General features: G+C 32.4%; 2 protein-coding genes and 1 non-coding gene across 3 annotated transcripts; 1 reads left to right on the top strand and 2 right to left on the bottom strand.

Moving 5' to 3' along the window:
• Positions 1-1,326: 1,326 nt before the first annotated feature.
• Positions 1,327-1,410, bottom strand: TRNAL-CAA (transfer RNA leucine (anticodon CAA)). The gene has a single exon. It is a non-coding gene; the product is annotated as a tRNA-Leu (tRNA).
• Positions 1,411-6,409: 4,999 nt separating this feature from the next.
• On the bottom strand, positions 6,410-13,062 carry LOC104907238 (beta-glucuronosyltransferase GlcAT14A). Its single transcript, XM_010696134.4, has 4 exons — positions 12,341-13,062; positions 12,138-12,213; positions 11,268-11,383; positions 6,410-7,298 (listed from the first exon to the last, which is right to left on the bottom strand). The coding sequence occupies exons 1-4, from the start codon at positions 12,840-12,842 to the stop codon at positions 6,766-6,768; spliced, it is 1,227 nt and encodes a 408-aa protein (XP_010694436.1). The 5' UTR covers positions 12,843-13,062; the 3' UTR covers positions 6,410-6,765.
• Positions 13,063-15,887: 2,825 nt separating this feature from the next.
• On the top strand, positions 15,888-20,006 carry LOC104907239 (hypothetical protein). The gene is made up of 2 exons (XM_010696135.4): positions 15,888-16,703; positions 19,512-20,006. Exons 1-2 carry the CDS (start codon positions 16,245-16,247, stop codon positions 19,872-19,874), a joined length of 822 nt encoding a protein of 273 aa, XP_010694437.1. The 5' UTR covers positions 15,888-16,244; the 3' UTR covers positions 19,875-20,006.
• The last annotated feature ends 1,182 nt before the right edge of the window (positions 20,007-21,188 follow it).

Raw genomic sequence — 21,188 nt, 5'->3', positions numbered from 1 at the left:
TCAATAAATTACGCATATATTAAAGAGATTAACATATAAAATTCAATAACATCAACCTTTAATACATTCTGATACATGTTTGTTTATCACATTGAAAAAGGGTTGTGAATGATCAAATTAAACTACAATAAAATAATATTAGTACATCAAGCGTTTTTTAATGTTGGTATTGATGTTAATATGCCTTCGCACACATTGCGTGCATTGAGGCTAGTACTAATATATTAAAGGCGTTACTAAGAAAGTCTATGTGCCACATGACACTCTCCTCTAAGGCTTTAGTACAATGCTTAATTTTCAATTTTCATGTCAAAATCCTCAATTAGAAAAAATAACATTGTGTAATTACAATGTATCAAACATATAACCTTTGAAATAAGAAGTGAGAGGCTGAGAGCTTAACCATGAATTCAACATAATATCAAAACAAAATATAATAAGGTATTGTAAATTTGTAATTATATTTCATTAAAAGACTTACACATAGTAGTTAGATATCTAACACATCAATGGTAATAACAATATACTTTATTATTATAGACATAAACTCTTACTCCATGTAATTCCTTGTAAATAGTTAAGTTACTGATTTGAGTTCCAAACTTTTAAGAGTATACCAAATTCTCATAAAGTCAATTTTTTCTCATAAGACAATAAATTACATAAAGAAAGAACTTGGGCATCGCCTGTCACATTCACTAATTATTACTCCTCCGTTTCTTTTTAATCTACACATTTTCCTTTTTAGTCCATTTCTTTTTAATCTACACATTATTACTTTTTTCTATTTTTGGTAACATATCACATTTACTTTCTCCTCTTATTCCACCCATGTCATTCACTTTTTAATATTTTAATCCACTTTTCAGTTTTTCTCTCTACTCAGTTTTTCTCTCATACTTTTATATTTTCTCCTTGGTTTTCTCCCAAAGGAAAGTGAGTAAATTAAAAAGAAACAGAAGGAGTATATATTATTTGTGCAACGTTGCCGTCAAATCGTCAATTAGTTAGTTTTGATATTCTCACAAAATTAATGGTTGTAATTCAAATTTACACTCCCATGGATTTTCTCCAACTTTAAATCTCTATTTCGTTTAGCAGAAAACAGAATTATTTAATTGGTTCACTCCCTTAAAAAAAATGTTATAGTATTCCCCCCCTAAATGAAACAACACAAATATAATGGAACTCAACCACTTCGGCAACCCCCAAAACAAAGTACTATTTCAAAAAGAATTCGAAGGGAGGCTTGAAGAATCACTTGTTTATGCTTTTATAATATCTCCTCCATACATGAAATATTGAAACAACAAAATTATAAAAAAATGTCAGAAGTGGGATTTGAACCCACGCCCTCTCACGAAGACCAGAACTTGAGTCTGGCGCCTTAGACCACTCGGCCATCCTGACTCCAATGAAATATAACTAACCACTTAATTCAAGATTACAATGTAATTATTTTATCTCTCCATTTTCTATGAAAGAACAGTTCACCCTCTCAACATAAAAGAAAAAAATTAACACAGATATATCGGTGGCACACTGCGACTGTAATCTGTTTCAAATTCTTGAGCACCTAGAATTATATATTTCTAAAAATATTTTTTTTTTACGTATTTGTCATATAATGGAATTAATTTAACATAAAATGTACAAAAATATGTCAAAAGGAGCATCCACTTGACCTTTTCTATTAAATTAAAATAAAGCCCCTTTTTTACATTTTTATTTATTTAAAAATAACATAAAAACTGTAATAAGAAAATAGAGAATTTAAAGAATGCACTTGCTGTAAATAAAGATTTATAAAATAAAATAATTATAAATTTAATTATTTTGAATAGAGACTTTAAACTGTAAGGACATTTTTATATTTATTATGAAAACGTATTGTGTCGGACTCGTCCGACCATAATCTTTGGTCGGACGACTTTCAGGTGGTTCCAATTTTTTTTCAGTTAGTCTTACTTTTTTCAGGTAGTCTTAATTTTTTTTTCAGGTAGTCTTCATTTTGTTTTCAGGTAGTCTTCTTTTTTTTTCAGTTGGTTTTTGTACTTCAGTTAGACTTACTTTGGGTTTCAGTTGGTCTTTATTCTTTTTAAGGTAGTCTTCATTCTTTTTCAGGTAGTCTTCATTTTTTTTCAGGTAGTCCAACTGAAAAAAAACAAAGTAACTAAACAAAAAAGTCCAACTGAAAGAAACACAAAGTTCAACTGAAAGAAAACAAAGTCCAACTGAAAGAAAACAAAGTCCAACTGAAAGAAAACAAAGTCCAACTGAAAAGAAAACAAAACACTAACCTTGTGAACACTGGAAAATATGTGCTTGTTAGACCCTTTAGTATTTTGTTTCCTGCAGATTGTCTCCACTAAAAGAGAACCACTATTTTCAAAAACTGAAACCAGTGATGTTACTTCCGGTTGAATCATTGATAACCTGCATCTCCGTTTGCTCAAGTCTCCCACATTATGGTCGTATTCGACCATTAAAAGCTCCAAATCTTGAACTTTAGATTCGTTGTCTCTTTTCTCTGTAAATAGGTTAAAGAAAGGAATTTGATACCGCCGCGACGCCATGGCAATATTAATCAATGGCTGCTTGTTTTAAGCAACATTACTATGGGTTTAGATGTGCTGGAGATAAGATTTATACCGAATCAAAGTGTTTATTAGTCGTAAGATAGTTGTTTACGTGCCTATATAATCAACTTTGTTTCAATGGGAAACAGACAATTCAAGCAGACATGATATAAGGACGTATTGACGTAAGATGAAATCTAGTTTGCTTTATAGTACTGGGCTCAGCCCTTCTGACGAGAATATTGGGTCAGACGGTCTGACCCAATACTTTCACATTTATTATTTAACATAATAATTATTATTTTTTATGTACAATTTTTTTGTACATTTTATGCTAATAAAATAATTAATATAACTAGAATGTACCTATTGTTGGAAAGCGGGTTGACGGAATTCTTAAATTATAGCTTTATGTGTCCCATCCTCATGGACATAATGTCACTCTTCATATCAAAAGGTTTATAAGCTTCAAGCTCGGTCCGCGATCGACAAACTATAAGAAGCAACGCCTTCCATATAGGGGGCAAGGTCTAGTGAAGTGTCGGTGGATAGGGTAATCATCATCAGGCACCTGCAACTAGAAGAAAGTAGATTGTTACCGTTTCAGACCGCTAATATTGGGGTAGACGGTCATCTTTTCATCAGCCGTCATCAGAGACCACCATCCTTTTTTGCTTAGAAGACTTGTTCTTCTTCAGCCAATGAAGTTGGCGAAACAAATTTCTCATCTCATCAGGAAAATCCAAAAGCGGCAAACCCCGTAGGCGATAATATTTCGGATCGCCAAAGAAGTCAATTGTGCCAGGTAGACATTAATTGAAAGCTCTCAGGATCTTAACAAAGAAGGGATCTAGAGGAAACCGAAGTCCAACCTCAAAGTGGTGGGTGTATACAACCACATGACCGAGAGGATAATCGGTCACTATCGAATCGTCGGTTGGCACCACAAACTATAATCATCAGGTAATTTAGACAAGACATCTGCTACCTTACAATAGCCAAGCTGATGGCATCATAACACCAAGCCCTATCAATAGCAACACTTAGAGGACAATTGTCTGGCAACCAAAAATGAGTAATAAACTGCAGCTCATCACAGTCGGGGATTATCTCAGTCTTATCATCTGGGGGACCATATGTATGCCCAGCTGCTCGCAAACTTTTCCCGATAATCCTCTTAGACAAGGGCACGCTAGTACCAATATTAGCATATGAGGTCTCAGTCGCGTCCGGGGTAATGCAGATAGAGGGGTCGGTAGTAGAGTCTCGGCGTTGATAAAAGATTTCTTCCTGACTTGTCATGATGTTTGCAATAGAGTCAATATTGTCACCTAGATCAATGACAGGTGTGTAAGTGGGAGTAACTAATTCCCTTACACAGCCATAAAACTTCTTGGACAAAACAAACCCAACAATAGGTTTGCTATCTAACTAGAATATGATGTCCCAACTTCCTTAGCGTTCGCTTATCTCCACTTTGGCTAGCGAACAAATATTGATGGGTTAGGTTCCATTGCTTAGGAGTAGATTGGTCGTTAAGAAACCTTGACCTAATCTCCCTCTCCCTCTCATTAGTAAGAGGATGTCAAATAATAGCCAACTTTTCTTTCCTCTAAGTTTATATGCGCACGAAGAAAATTTGCCATCAATGGCAGGGGGAGAAGAAGGATTATTCTCGGTCATATACACTTCACTAGGGGTATTTTGGCTAACAAATAATGGACGAAAAGAAAAAAGAGCTTAGGCAACAAAAAGTGAAATGAAAAAGATTAACTGAAAATAAAGGAGTTCGCCAAAAAATTGAACAAACATCTTATATAACTATCACCGGAAAAAAGCAAAATACTCTACCAAACTTTGAAACTCTCCGATAAATAAAAGCCAAAGAATTTCGAGCAACCAACCAAAGAAAAATCAAGTCTTGGCCAAAAAAAGCGACAGAAATCACGAACCCCAAGCCCACAGGATACCCAAAAAACAAAAAACCAAAAAACGTGAAATTCTTGAAGCACAAGGTTCGAAAAGTGAAGAAAAATGTTTTTAGTAACTTTTTGGACTAATTTGAGAGAAGAAAATGCGAATTTTAAGCAAAGAAATCCTTGGCTATGGAGGAATTTTTTCAAAAATTCAAAGAAAACTAAGGAACAAGAAATTGAGAGAATGAAATAAAAAATTAGAAAAAGGACAACTTCTCCAATGAATCCATAGAATTGATGGTTAAGATAAAGAGCCTCTTCAACTTCTCACCCATTTATATATGACTAGTGTCCAACGCATGCTTAACCCTAATAAACAAAAGGACGGGATTTCTATAAAAGGTAATGATTACACTTTTTCGAAATTTTGCAACTACCCAAGGTGACACGTGGCAATCAGAAGCACTAACTTCCAAACATACAAAGTACGCCATATGTGCTCGCGTCTAAGGCAACATCATTAACGACCAAGACCTCCAATGATATTGGGGGGCTAGTTGTATGGGTAGTGATACTTATTGATGTCCGCAAACAGTTTCCATTACGCGACCACTTCCCAATGATTGAGATTACTTCCAAGAGGTAGCCCGATAATATTTCTGGCAGCCACCTAACACGACATATTAGAGGAATCTTTCCTTATGTCAGGATCACCGCAGCCATACAAATGGATATTGATTAAGCACCTTGTCAAAGGAATGTCACTACTATAAATAACCATTTGGTACTTTTCTACAGATACCCTTTTCTGAACACCATTATCCTCTCCCACTACTTCTCTCTCTCTCTCTCTCTCTCTCTCTAAATCCTTCACGGACACATGACTGACTTGATTGTGGAAAAGGTTTCCTCGCATCCCCCCAAGAATAGTTTATGTTCGCTTCCTTGCAGCTATTCACTAGCGGTTGTCCACTCTAATCTTCACAGACTGATATGAAGACCATGACTTGTTTCTTAACCTGAATACTTAGTATTTGTGAACTTGCTCCAGAGATGTGGCATTTTCTTCAATATCAAACCCATCCAATTCTCAAATATTATTTTATCAAATAATAAGAATCTTGAGTACCCATTCAAAGTCATTCCTTTTGCAATAGGAAATGCGATTTGCAAGATAAGTTTCCGAATCAGTTTTTCTTTTTAGGGTTTTGTGCGGAGTATATTCTAGGGTTCTTGTGCAGGGTTCCTTATGTTATAAAAGGACCTCTTGGTGCTCATTATTGACACACAACTTATGAAACACTTTTAGCCTCTTGAATTTAAGACTCCTTGTATTATTCTCTCTGATTTTCTCCATTATAGTGAAGAAGCTCTAATCCCCCGCCTGTGGACGTAGGTCAAATTTGACTGAACCACGTAAATCTTTGTCTTCTTTGTTTGTTTATCTTTATTGTTTTCTCAACTTTATTATTTCATTGATTTTCTGTTCCGCATTAATCAAACTACAACACCTGATTTCCTAACAGATATAATAATTTTAAGAACAAAATTATAATTTAATGGAAAATAACGCTTAAGGAAAATAATAACTCTACTATGTTTATTATGATAATGTCAATTCTACTTATTTCTCTCGCAATCTTGTACAGCACCAACATAGCAAACATGTTGAGATGGGTATTCACTTTGTTCAGAAAAAGGTTGTATTAGATCACATACGAGTTTTTGCATGTTCCTAATAAGGTATCAGTTTGTTAACATATTTACTAATACAGGTGTTCTGCCACACTTATTTCTGCAATTGAAGTCCAGTCTCAGTGTTCGCCCTTCTCTTGCTATGACAGTAGGGATGTGATAAAATAGAATATTAATTCAGGAAATATATTTTATAAATAGAGTTCTAATTTAGATAGGTTCCCTAACACAATCAAGACTATTATTACATATAAATGTTGATCAATGGAAATCACTCCAATTTATAAGTTTCACTGAATCTAAACATTGAATTAATATGAGAAGACACCCAAAACCTCAGATTCAATATTCACAATGTGAATTTTTCATGAAATCAGAAAGAACAAAAAAATATGAAAGCACTGCCCCTAATCTATATTGCAAACATCAATAAAAGTATAGTTCCCTGATCTATATAGCAAACAGTCATGGCATCATTTACTATTTCTTTCCTTCTCATACATATGACTATATGAGAGTTTTTATTGTAACTCACCAATTGAATTCACAACAACAAAAATGTAGTGGTAGTTGGCTCATCTACACCAACGATTATTATTAGAGTTCCTAGTAGAAACCAATTTTGTTAGCAAAGTTTTCATTCTTCTTGAACCTGCACCAGGCTTCAAAACACCATAATTCTCAGCCTCTAACTCCGAACACCTGCCTTCTTGTTCGTCGCTACCGCTACCGCCACACCACCCACCATAGCTAAATCTACCACTCCACTTACTCCTCTTAAGAAGTTCTCTGTCGATTTTGTCAAGAACACGATCATTTTTCTTGAACTTCCTAGCAAATGGTCGGTTGCTAAGGATCATTTTACGGTAATCTTTGAGACCAAGAGATCTCGGATGCTGTCTAGGAGGATTATCCCAAGATATAAGGTGTAAATCATGATTAATTGTAGTGTTCTTGTAATCTTCAGAGTTGCATATGAGTGTTTGGAAATAGCCTTCTGGGGAAGAAACAAAATTGGTGTAGTAGAGTAGTAGTGTTCTTGGAAGATTTTCCCATCCTACTATACAATACTCTGCAAAAGACCTTGATAATATCATCCAAGCAGAACCTGCAACATGTTACAAATGATATTATAACTCAAATTATTTTCAAAACTTTGAATCTCAGTTAATATGCAACCAGAATTCAAATCGATCACTGATTTTATGCATATTCTAATACCAAAGGCACATAATATCATGCAACACATGCACTGTATCCTCAAGCTTAAGTGTAGTACTATGATATTGCCTTGTTCTTGAAAAGAAAAGAAAATTAGGACTTCTTAATAAAATATAGCAAGATGATTCAAAAACAAAAGTAGAATTGATACGATTTTGAAGATACTTTATTAGAAGGATGTTATACCATTTAATTTTTGTTTCAAACAGTAATCTGGACTTCTGGTATTAATCTTCAATGTAACTGCATAGGAGATCGGAGGTAGTTTTTTTTTTGTTATTTATTTTGATAATATAATCGGCTCATGGTAAAACTTCATATGGGTTTGATGTCCGTTTATCCCTAACAAGTAGCCCGACATTCTGTGCGGGTCGAAGTATATGATTGCTTGGCTGGTTAAATGATAGTAATTCCCTATTTTCAACAATAGGACTCGGAGACTTTTTGGTTCATCATGCTATTGCTTTAGGTTTATATACAACTACTTCGATATCTCTTCATCTACAAAAGTATTCTCGATATGAAAACACAGAATCAAAGGGCTGATATTTGAATAGGAAAAAAAGTGAATCTACAGGGTCGGTCGTAAGAGCTAACAACTACCATTAAACAAATATCATGAAATAGTACTCATTTACGCATTTAGGACAAAATTACGTGTCATCCTTGTTATTAATCCTTAATCAATGCTTACTGTTTTCACTTCAGCTTCTTATGCCGTCCTTAACTCTGTATATACCATTTTCCTTATGCTATTAATCACTAGATAATACTTCTAATGAATTTTTCAGTTCGCTCACTCAAAATCTTAACATTATTTACAGTTATCTAAAATTCTTCTCAATATTGTCATGCGAGAACTTATTTGATTCGTTTCAATAAATAGTTTAACAATATTTAATTGTTAAGTTTTACTAATATATATGTAATACAAAATATTTGAGATAAAAAAAAGTACATTAACAAACGCTGACAGTCAAAACAAGCCAACTAAAATAATAGAGGCTAGGGAGAGTACTGCACAAATCATAAACATTCAATGTTATTTAGAATATGACGAAAAATATTAGTATTGAACCGACCATTTAGAGTATGGTTATGATAGATTTATCATAATGTCAGAATTCAAATACTCATGGTTTTACAAGCTAGAAAACATGTGCCTACCACAAGGATTAAGGCATCAAGTTTTTTAAAAAAATTGATTTAGCATGTGCTACATCTAGATTTTCTAGCCCAAGCTAAATGTGTTGACCATAATTTGTTCTTGAACATTAGGAATTCGATGTAATATGACAAAACCACAACATTTCTGCATCTGACAGAAACCTGTAAATGAAGTACAGTACTTATAATTCTTTGACAACAAATTATACTAAGATTTAGTTTTACTAACTAAAATTAGATTTTACAAATTGCAAATAAAATTTAATGATTAAAAACTGATTTTTGCTAATTAAAATTGATTGATGTGTTGATTAAAATTGATTCTTACCTTAAAAAAGTATATATATTTGTTTTAAGTTGGAGTTAACAAGGCCTTTTGAAGATTTTTGTTTTTTTAGAAACTTTGACGGCATGTTTGGTAGTTGGTTATAAATGGTGGTAATGGGAATGAATTTGCATGTTAATTTGTGAATAATATTATTGTCCAATCCCATGGTAATGCTAATTTATGCTAATTTGTGAATTTATCCTAGGTGGTAATGAGTAACAATGAAAATTGCTTCCCTTGAATACAAAAACACAAGTTTATGGGTGATATTACTTCCCCATGAAGAAAATGTCTTTCCATGGAGATTTTTAGGGTGCTTCCCTAATAAAATTACACTTAAACTTCATTCTCATTACCGCAATTTATTAACGACTAACAAACAGGTCGTGAGAGTAACTTTGTGATTTTTCTTTTGGATTTGGAGGGGTTGTTACAACTTACAAGGAGGCCAAATGAAAAGTATAGAACAGAAAAAAAAAAAAAAAAGAGTATATATAATCATATCTTAATGACATAGCAAATGAATTGGTGCAATGTGGATTAGTGGTTTGAACTTCAAATCATGAGTTGTTGACATGATTAGAAAATATCAAATCATCGTGAGTTGCATCTCGCCAACACCTTGGATTTGACTATATATGCCTTCACATCCTTATTAAAACCAAAAGGAAGTCTTAACGATAATGCATGTCATTATCAGTTTATCACTTCGCAGCTCAGCAACAATTTATTATTCATGTTGAATTAACAACTTCTGGATGCATCAAATTTACTATTTGAAAAACATAAATAATGATGCACCATATCGATCTTATGCAATAGCTGAAGTGGATGCAGCAATTTTGAAAATCGAAAATGTGAGAGGGTATAAATTTACACGCGAGTATGGGATGTAAATTTTAGCTTATGCATCAAAAACACTAACCTCGTTTTATCACATAGATTGGATCTCATATGAATTTATCATCCATTATAAATTAATAGCTACCAAATTTAGCTTTCTTTGTAGTGTTTAGATATGACATCATAATTAGTATCTTTAATTCTTCCATTTTAATATATATGCAATACTTCGACTTTCACGTTTACTAAAAAACGGTTTTAATCATTATTCTATTAATATCTTTAATTACTTACTAAATAGAAAATTTAATAAAAAGTTGATATCATAAGTAAATACATCAAGGATAATCCTACTGCATATTACTCCCTCTGTTTTTTTTAATCTTTCTCACTTTCCATTTACACATCTTCCAATGCACATTTTTGAACTTAAATATCTTTCATCATATATTAGTAATAATTATAACGATTGAATATTAATAATGTACTAATTGAGGCGAATCAAACAAGATCCCACATGACTATATTTTTTCTTATAAATTGAGAAAAAATTGAGAAGATTCTCTCTAAGTATGAATAATGTCAAGATTCTAAGTGAGAACGATAAAAAAAAACAGAGGGAGTACATAATAACATTTTATTTAACAACATATAGCTCAAACGCCAATAAAACAACCAACCACTCCTATAAATGCTAGTTTTGCCAAACGGATAAGATTTTATATAAGTTAAAATAAGTTGAACAAGAGCGACCCTCACTTGGCAAATATCTAACCGTAGGACAATATTGTTAGCTGGTTGCATAAAAAGGTCTTGGTATCATTGACAAATATCGTACCAATAAGGTAGTTGGAATAGTATATTATCTCCATTAATAGACTTCTCTTTTTTTTTTCGCCAATGCACATTTGATATTATTGATATCTTTAATTACATATTAGTAAAAATATATAAAAGCTTGATTTTAGTAATATATGCAATGAGATAAATCAAACAAGATCTAGTCTGACTATGTTTTTTCTTATATATTTAGAACAAATTTGAAAAATTTTCTTTACTTATGAATAAAACAAAATTCGAAATGAAAAATTTATTGAAGAACAATGGGAGTAATATGTTTCACTCATGTGACTATGTGAGCCTATTAAAGGATGGCATATAGGCATAGCACATGATTCCTTTCTATCACCTTTCTCAACTTCACATGCGATTTTGCACCCACCAAAATTTAGTGAATATTTAAGAGAAGTATTTGCATTTTATTTGCATTTTATAGTATTTGCATTTTATATCATTGACAAATATCTAACTTTTTAATTTAGTACTGAGATTATATTTTGATATTGTAGCTTTATTCTGATACCACTTTAACTTAACCTTAATACTAAAAAAAATTGTCTTTTATTTAAGATTGTCATATTAACATCTCACTATGAGTCATGAGACGTCTAACACCTCAATATTTGATGTTAGACTGTTAGTGATAGTGTAGACTCTAGAGGAGGAGAGAAACAAAACCTGTGTACAACTTGAAAGAATTTGGAAGACCCCTTTGCTTAATAGCCCACCAGATCTCTGATTTATTTCGACTGTATAGTGCTGGGTCAATTATTATTGGCTTCCCTCTTTTATTCCTGCAACGTTTCCCATTTATTCAAATTCACGCCACTTTTATTACCACCGACATAATCAAAACAAAACCAAACAAAAAAAAATATGTATACTACTTCATATCAACCGAAATAATCCCAACTTTTTAATCTCAACATCTGAAACAAAACAGTTTAGATTATTTATTTTAAACAGATTTTTCACTATATATTTAAGGGTATGTTCTTTTCGGCATAAAACAGCTGAATTGAACTGAACTAAAATGAACTGAACTGCTTGGAGCTAAACTGAACTGAAAATAAGCTAAAAGAACAGGGCCTAAGTAATTTATTTTCACTCCGCATCTTCTAACTTTTTAAAACCGTATACCATATAACATCTTTAAAATTCACCCTATTTCGTTAACGGAAAACAGTTTAGACTATTATTTTAAATAGATTTTTCACCTATATATCTAAGTAATTTATTTTTACACTGCATGCGCTCGAGCTTTTCAAAATTCACCGCATACTCTCAATGTCACTAAAATTCACTTTATTTCTTTAACGGAAAACAATTTAAGTTACTATTTTAAGCAGATTTTTCACTATATATTTAAATAATTTATTTTTTCACTACATACCCTCCAACTTTTCAAAATTCACCGAATACTCTAAATATTTCTTAAATTAACCCTATTTCCATCCAGATACTTATAATTGACATTATTCCAAAAGATTGTGAATAAAAATTAAGATTATTCCTATCAGTATAAGTGTATAAGAATAAAATACTTACAATTTCCAACCCAGACGACTTGAATGCTGTACAAAATTAAGATCTCTAGGTACGTCAGAAAACGCATGAATTAAATCTGCACCCAGAAACAAACAACATTCACCACCTTTAATCAATCAATCAACACTTAATCATACCATTACAAACTTTCATATTACCAAAATTAATTTTCTAAAAAAAAAAAAAAAAAGCACTCACCATACCATCTTGAGTAACCAATGGATAATCAGAAGCACTAAGATTAATAAACCAATCCCAGTTGCAAGTTCTTAAGAGCATAGACATGGCATGTAATGTAGCAGCAAGCATTGTAGGACCTCTATAAGTAACAAGATTAGGATTTCCCACAATCCAAACATTTCCAACTTGATCAAAAACATCAATATTTGACACAAAATCAGCAATTTCTAAATGTTGTGATTTTGGTGCACTATAATCTAAGTGAATCAAGTAGTAATTCCCAGGATGATAAAGTGCAAGTAATATGCGCTTTAACTTGGGTACATCATTACTTGATGCTGAGATCAAATATGCAAATGTTACAGGGTAGTTATTTTTTGTGGTGTTTGGAGATTTCAGTAATTTGAAGTGTTTATTATTATTGGTACTAAATTTTGTGGGATTTGTTAATTTTGTTGATATGTAAACAAGAGAGAATATGATTGATGTTATAATGAGTGTTAATATGAATCTTTTGGTGCCCATTTTTTATCAACAGGGTTTTTTTATGTATGGACATAAGATTGGAAAAATGGGAGAGCAAAGAAGATGAAGAAAAAGAAGTCAACTTTTGTGATAGTTAATTTTGAGGTATGGTGTGTTTGGGATTTTGGGGGAAGTTTTTAAATATGGGGAAAATTGGAAGGAGGAAGAGTGTAGATTTAGAACTTTTTGTGGGTTCCTTGCTTTGATGTTAAGACCTCCATCCATCTGTCACTTTATCCATGGTTAGTACTTAGTATTATTCTATTTACAATTAAATTGTGCAGTAGATACCAAAATAAATGGTTGTCTGTTTAAGTTGTTAGTACTTTTCCTTCACCTTAAAAATTAAATTTGAAGTTTAATTAGTTCGGTTCAGTTCATATCACTTCAGTTTTAATCAAGCTAATAAGTTTTAATTAGGTTTGATAAGTAATACTTTTTTCATTTTTTTAGATGTAACATTAGACTTTTCACATTTGTCGAAACATAACTTGACCGATAATATCTCTAATTGTATAAAAGTAAAAATTATAAAATATATATATATATATTTGGAAAGTGTACATGATGAATCAAACAAGATCCTACATGACTATATTTTTTCGTATGTATAAATAACAATTAATGGTCAAAGTGTATTGGATGAATAGTGCCCAAAGTCAATATGTTATATCTACAAAAACAGAGGGAGCAAGTTTCAATCAGGTGAAATAAGTTTTAATTAGGTTCAATAAGTTGCAATCATGTGCAATAAATTTCAATCAGGTGCAATTAGAACCAATCATGATCAATAAGTTCCAATAATCCAAATAGAGTAATGATCAATAAACTAAAATCAAATTTCTAATTAAAGTACCACAATTATTATATAGTATTATATTTGTGTTACTATCTATTATTTCATTATTCAAATTCAATTAGTTGATTATGTTATAATAATCATACATAATTATAATATTTCGAAATTCATCTTTAAATAAGTAGAGATTAATAATTACTATTTTTGTTAAAATATTATTAATAAGCCATTAACAATTACTATTTTTTCGAAGGATACTAGCTATTATGTCATAACAAATTTGAGGGGTAGTATTTATGTTATTACTCATCAAATTTTTTGTCAAATAAGTTTCAATCAAGTCAAATAATCAGGTCCATTTAGTTCTAATCAGATTCAATCTAGTCCAATAAATTGGATCAGGTCCAATCACTTTAGTTCAAGGTCTTTAAGCTGAAGATAACGCACCATTAATTGGTCAGTAAGGCTCCAGTGAGTGGGTGCATTAGGCCTTGTTCTTTCGGACATATTTCCAATTCAATTCAATTTAGTTCAGTTTCTCGCAATTTGGTTTAATTTACTTCAATTTCTCACATTTCAGTTAATTTCAAACATTCTCTCATGTTCAGTTTCCTTCAACTCAATTTAATTCAATTTTGCTTTCCACAGTTCAGTTCAATTCCTCCCAGTCGAAAGGAGTTAAGTGTCTAGGAGGGTACTGAACTTTGATGAAAGTATCAGTTAAGGTACTGAACTTTCAAATGTACCAGTTAAGGTACTCAAAATGGATGTCTGTTAACTTAAGGTACTGAACTTTGGTTTGTACCGTTAACATTTCCAAAAATAAAAATAAAATGTGACATGGCATTAATTAAAAAGAAAAAGCTGACATAACATTAATTTTCTCTCTCCTCTGATTCCTCACCTTCTTCTCTCTCCTTTTATTCCTCACCTTTTTTTTACTTTTTACTTTTTACTACTCAAACTTTAGGTTAATTTTTTTATGTTTTATTTTTTTATGATTATGTCAAACCATCAATTCTTCTTTTAATTTAAGTATTAATATCAATATTCTATAGACGTTTCAAGAGGAGATACGTTATAGTTACTTAATTATGCTTAAAAGTCAATAAGTGCAGGAAAGTATATGTACTTCAAGTTTTTTTTTGAGGGGCTATATACAAATATACTTCAAGTAAAGGTAACAATAAGAGATTAAGTTTCATGCTTCAAGTTTTTGTGATTTTTGCTGTTTATGTACATAGTTGATAGTTCCACCTTGTGTTCAATTGGTTTTTTATTAAAGCACTCGAGAAGTGTAGAGAATTAGATTTTTATGAACCTTCATCTTTGTTAATTGACAAGAGAAATTATATCGATAATTTTGATTTGTAATAGTGTTTGGGAAAATCGATAATATTGCTGGTAAGAGGTAACAATATTGGATATTTGTTTTAATTATAAAGAAAAAAAGGCTTTTTTTGGTTTGTTTGGTTGGATGAAAACTAAACAGAGGAACTCCTATTACTACAACAGGGGATCAAATTGAAGAAGCTCCATAAAGAAGAAAGTGGAGGAGAAAGAAAACGGGTTTGCTTTTCTTAAAAAAATTTAGGGTTTTGGAGAGGGTTTGCTTTATGTGAAGAAGATTTGGTTAATATAATTATCAAATCATGTGAAAGAGAAAGTGATGAAATGGAAAAACAGAGGAAGAGAAAAAGTCGAGATAGTTTGTGGAAATTATACTGAATATGATTATTCAGTTTTTTTGGCATTGTATCTCCATTTTAAAACCCTGTAAAAAAATTAATATTTTTTATTTATTTTGATGGTCATTAAGATTGAGATGAGAGTACGAAACAAAATTATATGATTAATATAGGAGGTGATGAGATTGATGGTGAGAATTAATGTTAAATTAAAGTTTGAGTAGTAAAAGTAAAAAGTAAAAAGAGGTTGAGGAATAAGGAGAGAGAAAAGAAGGTGATGAATCAGAGGAGAGAGAAAAGAGTTTGGAATTTTTATAATTAATGTTATGTCAGCTTTTCTTTTTAATTAATGTCATGTCACATTTTTTTTATTTTTGGGATGTTAACGGTACAACCAAAGTTCAGTACCTTAAGTTAACAGACATCTATTTTGAATACCTTAACTGGTACATTTGGAAGTTCAGTACCTTAACTGATACTTTCATCAAAGTTCGGTACCCTCCTGGATACTTAACTCCAGTCGAAAGCCTTAGTCTTACTAACTTAGATTCTCCCCATAACCAACGTGTCACCGACATTGTCATGTTTACAATAGATCTCTCACCCAACTTCAACAAAAACTTGAAAAAAAATCGCAAAACAGAGCATCTAGTTTTTCTTTTTTCAAGGGAAAACAGAGCATCTAGTTCTAAAGTGAGAAACCCATTATTTTGTTTTCCCCTATTTTCTCTCTCCTCCAGTCAATTTCTTCTTCCCCCACAAAAAAAAAACTTCACACACCAAAACCCAAAAAAAAAAAATGCAATTTTTTTCCCAGACCAAAAAATTCTGATCATCAAAAACTAAAACCATAATCCCTTTAATTTAATTTTTCTCCTCTCTCCTTTGAGCCAAAACGAGGTCGTTTGAACCGTGATGGGTCCCAGATTGATCTCTTGTTTCGGGAAATCAGGGCGTTCATCAAGAAACGGCAAAAACGACGTCGCAGCAACGTCAGACGAGGCAATATTAGAGGAGCAGAGGAGAGGAGACGGTGTCGTTTTGGTGGAGTTGTTCTCATCACAAGGATGTAAAACATCTCCTGAAGCTGAACTACTTATGTCAAGATTGGGCCGAGGTGATTTTAATTTGGAAAAGCCCATTATTGTTTTGGGCTTTCATGTTGATTATTGGGATTATTTGGGCTGGAAAGATCCTTTTGGATCAAGTTTATATACTGTTCGTCAAAAGGCCTATGTTGAGTCTTTACAACTTGATACCATTTTTACACCTCAAGTTGTGGTCCAAGGTAGGGCCCATTGTGTTGGGAATGAAGAAGAGATTCTTCTTTCTACTATTGATTCTGCTCCTAGATTCCCTTCCCCTAATTTTCAGGTTTGTGCTCATTTTACTACATTCATAGTACTCTTTTTTTTAAATCATGTCTTAAGATTTCATTTTTATTGAAATGTGTAACTTGAATAATAATTAATAAAAATAAAGAGGTAATTAGTACTACAAGATTGTAAAGTTTGAGCTAATCAAAATATAATGCCATTTTATGATGATATTAGTAATTAGTTGTAAAGTTTGGGTTGCTAATCTATACTAATATATTAAAAAGCGTTTGTAACTTCATAGCAAGGTATCGCTGGAGTATTTTATGCTATGTAATTTCGACACATTAAAAGTAAAGAAAATACATTAGGTAAGATTTGATCTCGAGATCACAAGTATATATAATAATGTTTTAATCACTAAATCAAGTACAGTAATACTTAATTGTTGTTATTATTTCAAAGAAAAATATTAATAAATGAAAGGTATAATTTTACATAATCCGAGCCTAAAAACTAATTAATTGTTATTACTTGGAGTATTAGCCTATTAAAGATATTGAAATTTAAAGTATACTTTCATTATGAAATAAGTAAAATATTTTTTTTTTCATGAAGTTGTGGGGTGCATGCTAGGTTATACCAAATGGGACCATGTCAACATTGTGCACTTTTTTTTTTTAATCATACCCGGTTTTCGAAATTCATTTTTGGATCCGACTAATTCGGATTCGAGCCGGGTCAGGCTCCAATTGAGGGGAAAGCTATCCCAACCTACTCTGATGCGTTTCCTAGGGCTCGAACCCGAGACCTCTGGTTAAGCTAGAACAACTCCCTTACCAGTTGATCTAAGCATGTGTTGGTAACATTGTGCACTTGCTTTAAATTCTCAAAATATGAAGGAAAAAAAAAGTAACGGCCCAAATGCGAGTATAATCAATAGCATGAGTCTTCTGAATGTATATATTACTCTCTTTGTATATATTTATTTATTATTTCTGTTTTTACTTTTTTTTCTTTTAAAAAGATTTTAAATTAGAAGAACAAATAGAAACGATAGGAGTATTATATCTTTTACGGCCTTAAAAACTATGGTGCACCTAATTTTACTGAAGTTGAGAGGTAAAGGTCTTAACTCTAGTAGGAGATTACCGAGTGCATGAATTGACTAATGTTTATTGTAAATCAAGGCTCTATTTTGTTGAACAAAAACATTTTAATGAACCAAAACACATTTGTGATTCTAAAATAGTTTTCTTTGTTGCTTCCTCAGCATATAAAGTTACAAAGAAAGGGAAAAATGAAAATCTGAGTAAAGAGGATATATGAGAGAAGAGAAAGGTAGAAGCCAAAAAATATTGCAATTATAAAAGAAGGGATGGAAATATGAAGAAAGAAAAGATGTTATCATGCATAATTAGGAGATTGCATAACCAAAGATGTATTGGCCTAGTGGTTAAGATTGAGGTGCTGTAAACAATAGATCATAGGTCGTAATTATTTTTCACCCTTTACAAACCTATCGAAGAAAATGGAAACTACTTTTCCTAGAAAAATGTTACCCTCCCAAGTCCCAACCAAACATGCATTTACTTAGACGTAAAGTTTTATACCAAATTTTTTAGTTGAGCTTGAGCTGTAACTCTTTGCCTTACCATTAGGTAATGTATCATGTTCTCTAATTTCTTCTGCTTTACTGTAACTGGTGCACGACTTAAATAGCTTATCAATCATGTCGTCATCTATTTAGAATAGTTCCATATAAATTCTCTTGGGATATTTGTTCTCTTTAACTTATACTCACAGCTTACTATAAACATGTCTTATCATTAGGTAGATTTAGTGCCTTTAGCCCTTTAGTGGAACTGTAAACTTAAGTGTATAAGGGAAATTAATGATCTGATAAAAATGAGCTTGCTAAAACAATGAACAGCCTGTTGGCTGTTTTTGGCATGCGGTTATAAACGACGTGAATTCATGATATCTTATTACCATCCTTTACATTTGGAAGGTGGTATCGAATGGCAATGTTGTGTGTGTATAGTGTATATATATACGGAATGAGAGTTTCATTATTAAAGAAATCAACATAAACTTCTTTTGTACAAAGTTACACTGAAATAGTTACCATTACTGCTAGCAGAACAGATCAACAGGTGTATCCAAGAAAGAACAGAATCTGAGTGCCAAACTCTTGACTAGTAGGCGAGCTGTGATTAGCGCATACCCGGTATGGACACTGTTTGTCCATACCGTGGCAAATTTGTAAATAAATACAACTTTTTTTTTTTTTGGGTTTTTACTTACATACATTCATGATCTGATTCACATTAGAGTTGATCTGATTCATATAATAGTTGATCTGATTTCTCTCCTTCATGATCAGAGTTGTCTAAATTGCCATTAAGTCAACTTTTTTTTTGTATTTTTCTGGCAAAATTACTAATATACCCCGGTATGGACACTGTTGGCCCATACCGGGTATGCGCCAATAATTTCTCCTAGTAGGGCCATCTATCAGGACGTGCAAAGCGATCAACACCTCAGGGCCCTGCCTTTAGAGGGCTCAAAGGTCTCAAATTAAATGTTTGTTTTAGTCATATTATTCAAATCTGAGCTTTTTTTTTTTACAAGAAGATGATAATAATGCTTATTTTATGATACATATTAATCATATTTTCACAATTTATGCATAATATTTTGTATATTTGGGGCCCAACTTTATAATTAGCAGAGGGTTCCCATAATTTTTAAGACGGAATGACCAGGTCTAGTTGGTCTAATAAATTTGCATATATGTTCACAGAATCACAGTTAAAATGTTTCCCAACAGAATGATAGAATACTTAAATTTTTTGTGGAATAGGCAAACTTCCAAAGACCATCATCTGAAACCTTGCAAGTCACACTGTCAGGACAAGTTCGGATGAAGATAGACCAGCAAGGAGCTAATATAATGGTGGCTTTGTATGAGAATGGCTTAGTGACGAATTGTCCAAAGGGAGAGAACACAGGTCGCGTTCTCTCCAACGACTTTGTTGTTCGAAAGCTTGAAAAGCTTTGCTCAATCAAAGACACCTCCCCAAAGAAGAACATCTCAGGAACTGTCAATTTTCCTCTCTGGGAGACTTTCACCAGCAGTAAGTGTGGCATTGTTGTCTTTGTACAACAGAACAGCTCTCATCATATCTTCGGCTCTCAGAAATTCGATGTTCCAGATAATCTGTGAATTCTGAAGAAGAGCTAGAAAAGGGAATATGTATTTGTTTTCTTCTTAGCTTGTTTAAAAGAAGATTGAAGAAATTGTTGTTACTGTACTGTGAATGGGAAATGATAATTGTTTGAAACATGATCATGATGATATTCTTCATTATGTATGTAACATGGTTTGGGCACACTTTGTACGTATAGAGTTGCATATGGGTTAGTTTATCTTCCTGTCTAACCTTTTGGTTTTATATATTTGATCTAGGATCTAAACAGAGGATTGGCATTTGATGATTCAATGTTGTTTTCAGTACGTAACATGGTTTGGGCATTCATGTGTGAAACTGTTTACCTAAGAGATTCGTGTAGTTGTAACTTCATTATGTATGGTTTCGAGATTTGTGTGTTTTGGTAAATTATTAGACTTGGAATTCCGCTGATTTGTCATGTATCCAAGATATTCTTCATTTATGTAGTAGAGTAGTTAATTAGTTGATTCGAAATCAACTTTTTTATGGTCAAATTTTACTAGAGGCGATGCAAAAGAACTTCCTAGAATATCGAAAGTCACTATAACTTACCAAGTTGAGGTAATTTTTATTATTATGGGATTATTATCCCACTTATTCAATCAAGTTAGTTGGCACATGTGGAAAAGTGACCAAGGTCAACTTAGTTGCTGAAAAATAAGGAGCACACAATGTGCCACTAACAAGAAGATAGTAACACTCAGTGGCGAACCTACACATGGTCACAGTTCGTCACATGACCAACTAATATTTCTGGAAAAAAAAATCATAACCAGCTTTCATTTCTCTCACGCGAACTAAACCCTAACTCTTTCTCCTTTCCGAATCCCACGACCCACCACGCGTCCACGCCGTCACACGATCACTTCCTTCGTCGTCGGCGGTTGTCAGTAGCCGGTTATTCTTCAATCCTTCATGGTATCTGTAGGACAAATGATATAGGAGAAAGAAAGGGGTTAAGATAATTTTTATTTATTCAATGATTTAACCCCATCGTCGGCGGTTTTTTCCGTTTAAGTGCGTTTCCAAAAGATCTTCCATCTTTTACTTTATTCGTTATTTGGATTTTTTTTCTTCCCCTTTTTATCCTCTCATGTCCCTATCATATGGTCCACCATTACATTATTAATTCAATTTTACTTCCTTTCTCTCTCCTATTTTGACCCCTTTTATTTGATAATTTATCTTAACCCCTTTCTCTTTCCTACTTTACACACCCCACCCCTCCCCCCCCACACAAATGGATCCTCATTGGTATTCAATACTCTCTTGTAAGTTTTTTTTTTTTTTAGGGGAAAAAGCTAGCT

The sequence above is a fragment of the Beta vulgaris genome, chromosome 4 (genome assembly GCF_026745355.1).
Source record: "Beta vulgaris subsp. vulgaris cultivar EL10 chromosome 4, EL10.2, whole genome shotgun sequence".
Classification (NCBI taxonomy): domain Eukaryota; kingdom Viridiplantae; phylum Streptophyta; class Magnoliopsida; order Caryophyllales; family Amaranthaceae; genus Beta; species Beta vulgaris.
Note: the sequence above shows the minus strand (reverse complement) of the source record. Positions and strands in the feature narration are given on the sequence as shown.